Source organism: Olea europaea, chromosome 18 (genome assembly GCF_002742605.1).
Source record: "Olea europaea var. sylvestris chromosome 18, O_europaea_v1, whole genome shotgun sequence".
NCBI classification, from domain to species: Eukaryota; Viridiplantae; Streptophyta; class Magnoliopsida; order Lamiales; family Oleaceae; genus Olea; species Olea europaea.
In genome coordinates this window covers 23,703,271-23,713,323 of record NC_036254.1, presented here as the reverse complement: position 1 = coordinate 23,713,323, position 10,053 = coordinate 23,703,271, and the positions used below count along the sequence as shown (strand labels likewise).

General features: G+C 34.2%; 1 protein-coding gene across 1 annotated transcript; it reads right to left on the bottom strand.

Moving 5' to 3' along the window:
• Nucleotides 1–238: 238 nt before the first annotated feature.
• On the bottom strand, nucleotides 239–4,570 carry LOC111367839. The gene is made up of 3 exons (XM_022988902.1): nucleotides 4,411–4,570; nucleotides 4,038–4,109; nucleotides 239–2,559 (listed from the first exon to the last, which is right to left on the bottom strand). The coding sequence occupies exons 1-3, from the start codon at nucleotides 4,445–4,447 to the stop codon at nucleotides 419–421; spliced, it is 2,250 nt and encodes a 749-aa protein (XP_022844670.1). The 5' UTR covers nucleotides 4,448–4,570; the 3' UTR covers nucleotides 239–418.
• Nucleotides 4,571–10,053: the final 5,483 nt, after the last annotated feature.

Genomic DNA, 10,053 nt, shown 5'->3' with positions numbered 1-10,053 from the left:
TTGATTTACGTGTAATATTATTTTAATAAAGAATGTGTGGTTGAAAAGAAGAGAGAGAAAAATGCATTTTGATAAAAATGGGTGCCAAACAGGGCCTTAGATGGACCACACTACGACCTAGACGGGTCCTAAGCACCAATGCTATTGTATAACATTTGTATTCTTGAATGATATTCAAGAAAATAGTACTCCAAAAAAGTATTTAGAATTATAGAAATAAACTTCTTGGACAAAATGATCAATGTGAAACTTGGAGGAGACACATCTAAAAAAGCTTCGTATAGGAATCCACAAAAAACAATCCAATGAATCATTTGTAGGTTTTGATTATCTGAGATTTGGACAACATGAAGAACCATCCAAATAAAAATCTCAACCAAATGGTCCAAGTGAATTAGGAAATAAACCAAGAAAAGTTTCAAGCTGATATAGAATTTCCACCTCCTGAAGTTCCCGAAGACTCAGCAACATCCTTTATTCTTAGTATTTCTTCGACCATTTTCCCCCTGTCTGCTGAACTATCCACAGCTCCATTTAGCCTCTTTATCCAAATATCATAATCTACTGGATATGGTGTACCACATAGACTGTCTACATAATCAGCAAATGCTTTCAAGAGAGGCGAAATCTCGCCCAGATACTGCTGGATAACACGTTTTGCCCAGCTTTTCTGCCTCCATTGAAGTGCTGATTCAATCGAATCTTGCTGTTGCATGGCTCCACCGCAGATGGAGTAGATAAGGTAAACAAGGCTCTCAACGTCCGATGATGGACAAAGTTTTCCGTGTTGAAGAGCATGAGCCGAGGAGAACTGCAAATTTAATGCAGGGCTGTCTCTTTCCTCCAAAACAGCCCGACCCCATGAGACAAGAACGAACAAACTACTGTTTCTTGAACCTTGGTTGTCGATAATATGCATTATGTTTTCTGGACAGAGATCACCGTGTTGAATATTGGCCATTTTTGCACTTCTCAAAGCTGATAGGCAGTCTCGACAGCAACGGGTTGCTTCTTCCACAGAAAATGGGCCATCGTGAGATATGACAGACGAAAGAGGTTCTCCAACTGGACATGTTACGAGTATTGGAGTTCCACACCAAGGATGATCGCAGCGTCCCTTGGGGGTTTGTTTTTCACAAGGGCCAGAGTGCACGATTCTACCTGATGCTATTATTTCAGGAAGATTCTTACTGGATATACCCTGATCTTTTAAGATATTCAAAACTTTGGTTTGCCTTTGTACTTGGTACCATAAGCTCATGTCCTCCCAAGATGGCTCCAAACAAGATGGATGTGCGCCAACGTATAAGGTCAAGAATTTTGTCAGATTCTCTGAAGCAACAGCAATATAGGAACAGCCATTCCCGTCATCCAGAAATTCCTGTATTTGAAAACTTATCTGTCCCTGGAACTGATCTTCGAGAAATAATATTTCCCCCGGATTAAGCTTCAGTCGGGATCCTTTCTTTTTGAAGGTCCGATTATTTTGATACTCTAGCTCTACAATTTCTCCTTGATGATTGTTCGCGTGTTGACATGGAACTAGAGCATTTTCATTCTCAATAAGATGGCACTCCATTCTGCGCTGCTGAAGGCGAAGACTGTGATTTGCAGCAAGTGAGCCCATTGACTTTCTTGGTGGTCCATTCCATTGGACAATAGAGTAAAAAGTTGCGAGAAGTAGCTGAAGAGTTCCAAAGTCTCCCCAGTTTACATTCCCGAGCTTGTTCCATATTCGGTCTACTGGGGAAACGCTGACTTCTGCATGACACGTAATCCACTCTACAATGGAGTGATAGGGGTTAGCCAAATCTACTTCGAGTTTTCCAAGATCACCACCAAGTTTCACAACACCTCCGAATTTAGAGTCAAGAACCGATACAAAAACACAATCACTTGTCACTGTGTTGTACTTGCTCAAGCTTCTAGAAAGAAGTATATGGACTGCATAGAAGAGAGCTTCACAAACGATAGTGGGAGAAAACCCAAATTCATTTCCTGTCATATCTTGTTTGAACAAGATAAACTTGACCACATTATCCCAATGCGCATGAGTATTGCCCTTATCTTTTAACATCAAAGCTGCACCACACAACCTTCCCAGTCTCCCCCTTAATATTGCTTTCTCAACAGTATAAAACTTGGATCCAGGATAAGAAGGACAAGATACAAAATACGGCAAGGGTTTATTCTTACGCCAGAATGCATGCCACAGGCCATCAGCAGCAGTATGCATGAAATCTTCCAGCGCCAAATATTCATCTTCTTTTAGATTTTCAGAAGAATAAGGTGGGAAAGGCATGCGCAATAGCTGTTGAAATAGAACCCCTTCCAATGCGAAATCAAAGGTACGCAAGTCATCAATTAAGAAGGGCGATCCAAAAGAATGTTCGCCACTAGGATTAGAGTACAAATTCTCTTGAACCCAATCTTCAAGATGATTCTTAAATACATTGAGGTCAGCAAGTTCCATAACATACTCCTTGAGAACTTTGTACACTCTTTTTGAAGTTGGAATAAATTTGCTAGAAGTGCTGGCTGTTGTAGAAACCGAGGCAACTGCACTCATGAATAATGAAGTTAGTGTGTACTCTATCTTGAATAGTACACATGACAGTTTTTTCCAGCTTTCCTTTAAAATTAATTCTATTTCAGCCAAAAAGCAAAGCAGGTAACCATGCTTACATTCCGAAGTGGAAGCCTTAAAGTATTAAAGCAAATCTGACCCATTAATTGGAGCAGTACATTTTCTCTGAATACTCCTCTCCACTTTCTCAGCCTAGTACTCTTTCTGTTATTAGTGAGTTACCGGGCCTAAAAGACTGCCGATTTGCTCCATTCCAGTTTGCTAAATTACTGAGTGGGCATAGCCCTCATTATTTGGTTTCAGGTGAGACAAATTGCTCATTGACATCTTAGATATGATTGCATATGTGAGTAGTAAAAGATGACTGCAAAAATCTTTGTCACACATGAGCATGCACATACACCTCAGTCCAAGGGCCCAGTCTTGCCACTAAAGCTAGCCTTGTTGGATGCTATGAATTTTTCAGTTCAAATCAAAGAGCTTTGGTCAAAGAATCAATAAGGCCGATTGGAAATAAATGCGTCCCAAAAATCATGTATACTCAGGATACATGAAAATTTAGAAAGGAAATTTCACATTACTAGAAAAGTTTAACTTCCAGTTAAAAGTCCGAAACATAAGTTAACATGTAGTGGACTACACAAGCATATTTTCATAAATAGGTCACTTCTAGACATAAATAAGACAGGGTAGGCATAACTGAGCCATGTATGCCTAGAGCTCTTCAAGATATCACAGCAAACAAAGGTCCAAAGATCTCAACTGCCACGAAGAAGGAATCCATTCCTAATTTGACATTATCTGAAATTTGAATAAATTAGATTTCTCTGCTCTATCAATTTGAGCTTTAAGATATACATATAAAATAAAGAAATGATTTAGTGTGAGACATGAAACTCAAAACTAAATACAAGTGTTGACATGTACTAATGAAGAACTAGCATTCGCAGGACTTGAGAGAGTTTCAAAAAGTACTTCATTTATTTCTCTTTTACTTATTTATTATTTAATTTTTTCGTGGTGGTGATGGTGAGGGGAGAGGCAGGCCAGGACACGAGGCTTTGGAAAAGTTCAACAGGTTACAAATCACACTAAATCAGACCAAGATTTTTGAAAATGATACTCCTGGTATCAAAGCAAGTTGTTAAAGTGGAATACTATATTTAAGTTGTCCTCTTTCCCAAAGTGAAAGCCTAGTGATAAACATTCTCTAACAGTGGACATAAAATAAAATAAAAAAAGATTTTACTAACAGTCCATATGCTTTTCCTAGTTTCCAAGTTTCAAATGCATATCGTAGGTTTAGCAAGAAAATATCATCAGAACATTTATATGCTGAATTGATATCATTATCAACTCTCAAGTATAGAGTCCAGAATGCGTTAATTGATGAATTTCCTTGTGCAAGTAAATGCATAGATCAAATACAATATAAGTTCGAACAACATACCAGATCCAGGCTTTCTGAAACTTCCATCCAAACTTGGCCCAGTGGATGAGCTATAATCACCATTTTCAGTACCTATTCATAAGAAAGAAACAGTTTCAGACTGAATTTAAAATTCTCTGAATGCCATGCCATGTAAGGGGGAAGAGATGGAGAAGAACAGACGCAAATTAGATATGCCATAAAATAACTCACAAATTGCTGTAATTGGTCATATGTTTGTATGCATACACAAATGAAAAATTCAAGTATATAAATGATGTTATGTATTAAGCCTAATTCCAACGTAACCTCTCAGTCTTTTGTCTCTTGCACCACACACAAAAATGGCTCCTCTCAAAATCCTTTGTACAGCCTAGGAATTTAGGGAGATTACCTAGTATGACCCTAAAATCGAGGGGATAAGTGAACATTATAATTACACTCCACGCAATCCGACTGAATCCAATGAAGGGAATATCAGCAAATACATAATTGAAGGCTTGGCTACTGACTAATTGAGGGAAGGATGATTTTTTTTTAATGATTTGACTTGTGTCTCATGAGCCAAACATTCAAACAAACCATCTAGGGGAGTGAGGTTTATCAAGCCATTACAAGTCAAAATCAAAGTCTATAATGCCTTTTCCCCTTGCCCTACATCTACTGCCCAATAAACTGATATCCAAGAGAAAGGTACAAACTTGAAAGCAGAAAGTACTTCTTCCAACAACACTCCTTTCTAGAACACAGGTCAAAGTACCCCCATTAGTAGAATTAAATCACATTCTCATCCTCCTAGCTCTCCTTTCTTGCATTTCTTTTCCTTTCACTAATTTATTTGTCATTTAATTATCAGAACTGAAAAATTAAAAAAAAAAAATCTTTGAATTGTCCAATAAATTGCATTTTATCCAATAAAACACTCGAAGGAGTGAGAATGTACAAAGACCCAACAAACCACATTTCTTCAGTATAAAACATTAAGCAAATGTCGTAAACTAAACTTATTTCAGAGGATTCACAATAACTCACCTAGTCTCATCTTGAAAGCTAGTCCTCTGGTGATATCAGATAACCCAAATCACATTCAGCTCAGAAAGTTTGATGATTCTTGGCTGGGCATAGTCTCGAAACTCAGCTTCTTTCATACAATGCCAAAGCCCAATGTGAGCAAAAATGAGGAACAAGAATGTGTGGAATAAATTGAATAGAGAGAGAGAGAGAGAGAGAGAGAGAGAGAGAGAGAGAGAGAGAGAGAGAGAGAGAGCAAAAAGTGCATAAAGCTTAATGCTTTGGTAATGGAAATGAAAGTATGGAAGTTAAATTCAAGGCTTGAAAGGGAAATGAATGTGTTAAATGATGATGTTGAGGGTGCCCCTGCCTCCCATGGGGTTTTATGGAATTAACATTTATAATCTAGATGTGGTGGTGGTTTGCTTTTGTTTCATGCTTCTCCTCCTTTGTCTTCTACCTGTTCTTTCATTATTATTAATATTTTAGCAGTTTATGATGGGGAAGAGAGAATGCTTTCATTGCAAACAAACGTATTTATGATAATTAGAGCTACACTCCCTCAGTTTTTTTCTAGAGCACCAGAAGTTCCCCACAATTTCAGCAAGCTATGACCATGAAATTGGTACTGTGTGAAGCAGGGTTTGTTTGGCAAAGCTTTTGTTTCTACTGCTTATAGAAGAGCTCTCTAAGAAAATTACTTTAATTAGAGTTTTGAAATTAATTCCTATAAGATTTTCCTTTTCCAAAAAGGCTTTAAGAAAAGATTATATTGAGCCAGTTTTTTCTTAATGTTCTTCAAGTTAGAAGAATTTTTTATTAAATTAACCAAATGAGTCTAAAATCAATTTTTGAGTCTCAATAACTCATTTCAACTTCTCAAAATTTATGTTAAACAAGCACATAGTACAGTCTACTCAAATGTTACGAAGAGTTCTAAAATGATTATGTGTCTTTTCTTTTAGCAATATATCTAAATTTAAAACATTGGAAATTGGTATATCTCCATTATTACTTTCCATGACCCTATTTGGGATTCGTTAAAATTCAATTTCAGGGAAAATATATTTTTTAATAATAAATTTTGGAAAATGTATCGTTATATATATATATATATATATATATATATATATATATTGAATTTACATGTAATATTATTTTATTAAAAAATGTGTGATTGAAAATTAAAAGAAACTAATGCATAAATTTGAATGGAGCCCAAACATGAGCTAATATTTTAATATAAAATCATCTCCACAATCCAAGTCTTACATAATTTTGGGAGCTTTTACTCCCATTGTATTCGAAGTAACCTTCATGTCCCTCTTAATAGTTAGGTCGTAAAAATGTTTATTGTACATAATTATTTAAATAATGTTTTATATTAATAATGATGTGTCTAAATGTAAGTGGAGAAGTTATTTGATTAATAAAATTTTGATCCAATTAAATCTTGTCACATCATCTATTGATAAATCATTATGTAAAATGTTGGTACACGTAGTACATCTATTAAATATTTATACTCAACTCCACTAATCTTCTTGTTTTAAAACGTCATGATGTAGCAACATTGTTGTTGCTCAACGTTAGTATACATACTTTTATCATTTCATCTCATCCCTTTTTCTAATAATGTAAAAAACATTTTCAAACCATCATCAACAATAAAGAACACTGGAAGCGGAGCTGCTAGGAGAGTTTCCATCAAGTTCGATTGTTTGCGTCAACCATAAAAAATAACCTGAAAAACAAAGTCAAAATTATCTATTCTACAATAAAATTCAAAAATAAAATAAACATTGTCTGTTAGATTATTTTTTGAAAATCTAATAGTATTTTGTTGCAATGCTCATTACTAAACTTTAATAGGATCTAGAGGGCCTTCAGTGCAATATCGCAAAAGAGAGAGGGTGGATTTACAAATACTTGTAAACTACTTATGTAAAGTCACGGGTGGGAAAGGCAATGAATAAAAAATAGTGGTGCAATACCCAACTGCCAGTCATATTGCCTTGGCAGTTGGTCCCACGTAAAGCGAGGCTACCAAGGTTTCATATCTACGCGTTTCATTGGTCGTAACTTACACGACGGATAAAACTATACGTTTATTCGAGAGTGTGCCTCACTTTCTTGTTAAAAAGTGAGAAAAAATTATTCGACTCTTTAATTGGTGGAATTGAACACTTTTTCTTTATTTTTTTGTATATATATTTTTATATTAAAATAGATATAGGCATGTTATTCCTATTCTCTTGCCAGTGCATCAAGAAGAAGGGCCACGTAGGCATGGTCTTCATGCTTGACCCATATGCTCCGTGGAAACTTAATTATGGATCTTCCGAATGCTCCACATAATAAAGGCTGATGTTGGTATGGAGTTTCTGAAACTAATTTGAATTTTAGCGATGATATTTGTACATGGGAAATGCACAAAAAAGTTTTACCGACAGCATTTGATTGACTGTTTCAACTATGCTTTTAAACGAAAATTTAATAAAATATTGTAATGTGATATTCTGTAAAATTTTCTGTAAATTTTTTCTGTATATGTAGCATTGCTCTTCAAATTATTCTTTATAGGAGATTCACGACTTCTCTCACTTTTTAATAACATTAAAGAAAAATTATTTTTTTCATATTCTTGGAAAATATCATATTTTCACTTGAAAATTTTGTGACAAACAAGGTTTAAATACATGTCACATTTTCAAACAAGAACTATATACTATCGGTATTTCATTAATGAGTAATTTTAAAATTTAGCTTCGTCCTTGCTATTTGTTATTTTTACTATACGAGACACTGCTATTTTCTACTTGCATCACCCTTATCTCATGTTGATAATGTTGTATTAAATCTTGCTATTTTTGTGTCTTTCCTCTTCAACGTCAACCTTGCCTAAGGGTGTGAAATAAGTCGACTTCAAAATGTTGGGCTTAACTATGTTCACCAATCATGCGACTGTGCTTGCACACAAGGCAACCCAAACACATCCGACTCACTTAAAAAATTTAGGTTTCGCTCGTCCATCAACTCACCCCTTGATGTGGCTCTCTCTCTCTCTCTCTTTGTATTGAAAATTGCACTTTCACTCCTGAAGTATAATGAAGCCTTAAATTTGTAAGGAAATGATAAATTTAGATGCATTATTTTGTTAAAAAAAATTATAGATGTTAAAAAATATCCCCCTTTATTTGAACTTGGGACTAACTACAATATAAAGATGGAGATTAAATTGTACAAAAATGAATATTTTGTGTTAATTTTTTAATAATAAATGTAATGGCAATGTATAATAATAAATCTAAAATTAGCGTACCAAAAACCTGTGAAGGCTATAATTGTTGAAAATCTTCAACAATTGCACTTAGCCATCTTGTCTTGTATTCAGTAGTTTGGATCTTGTCAGTTCTTTAAGCACATTAGTGCCTCAAATATATCTTCTTCCTACCTTCTTCTTTTGTGTGAGAGAAATCTACAACCTGCATTAAATATAGTATTCGGTGCTACAGTTGACATCAATTATGTTAGTAGATCGCGTGCTATCAAATATAGTATTGGATATTTTTTTTATTTGTTCGCCACCATTTGAAAAGAATGAAATTATTGATTCCTCTCGTTTTAAAACACTAAAAATATGGTATGAAAAATATTTAGCTAATTCAACGAAAATTTCATTTTGTCTCGTACATTTACTAGTAATGTATAGTAATCGTACTTAGATATGTCCATACACTGTCATCATGGAATATGATAGAACTAGAGATGGCGGTGATGGTGAGCCTTTAGTTCTCTCATGTTTGACAATATATTGTGAATATAAATTACGCCCCTGTTTGAACCCCATTTTTACCTCACTAAAATGAAAAATATGACAGTTATTCATCATATCAAGACACCATTTTTGAATTTCTATTTCCGGTGTGGGGCCCATAACGGCTATATTTCTCATTCTCATTCTCATTATAATGTGGCTCAAACAGGCTCTACATATTGTACTTTCTATATCATAGTGTATATGAGGATATCAAATGTTAAATACTAAGAAATTTTCCTTTACCACCATGTAAGTTAATAAGGTCAATAAGAGTTCTATCCGGTAGATTGAATGATTCGAAAAATGAAAAGCAAACAAGAAAAGAGCTAAGAATGGAGAAGACTATTGTTATAGGGAACAACATGGGCAACTCCTTTCAATATTTTTGAAATTTCATCCCCATGATAGCAATAATGTCATAAAAAAACAATCTCTATATTCCCAAGATTTTCTGTAATATATAAAAATGAATTAAAACAATAGAAGTAGTGGAATTAAAGAAGTTTGAGCACGCATTGGTTCATCAAAGAAAACCTTAAAAAATTTCACTATCTCAAAAATAAATAAATATGACCAGTCATTAGAATTTAAATCATAATTAGAACGGCATAAATGTCTACCATTATAAAAATTAGCATTAATTGTATCATAATTAACACATGATTGCAGCATGAGATAAATAGAATTTCATACATGTTACCTATATCCGTTGCAAATATCATGTCCGATAAGTTTGAATTTGCAAATACACTAGCAAGAGCCTATTTGCAAGATGGAGAAACATATATAAAAGCAATAACATGTCTAACTAAAAATGTTTAGTACTATATATACTTAAAATCATCTTGTACAATTAAATTAAAAATATGATAAATACGTACCGCACGTGAAAATATTTTGCGCCAAAATTTGGATGGTGTTAGTTAATCAGTGTTTCAATAACATTAGTGTTAACACTGACATTATCAAAAAAGTGAATTACGAACTTTGTTTTCGCAATAAAATTCTTGTATGTGTGGAAATTTAGTGATCTTAAATGCAATTAGTTTTATGCATGATCCAAAATTTATAAATTTAATGGGCTGTAGTACAAATATATCCCTTATGATTTTTTTTTTTTTTGGGATCACGTATTGAAAGTAAATGAAACGACACTAGTATAATTTCTTAAATCATCAATATTTGGTAATTTTCTAATTATAATAT

What these genes read in the sequence shown, in the direction of transcription:
- LOC111367839 (XM_022988902.1), bottom strand. Translation starts at nt 4,447, where the DNA reads ATGTTCACTTATCCCCTCGATTTTAGGGTCATACTAG. An exon ending in CGATTTTAGGGTCATACTAG is followed by an intron (nt 4,110 to 4,410) that starts GTAATCTCCCTA and finishes TCTTATGAATAG; the next exon opens with GTACTGAAAATGGTGATTAT. An exon ending in TTTCAGAAAGCCTGGATCTG is followed by an intron (nt 2,560 to 4,037) that starts GTATGTTGTTCG and finishes TCATGAGTGCAG; the next exon opens with TTGCCTCGGTTTCTACAACA.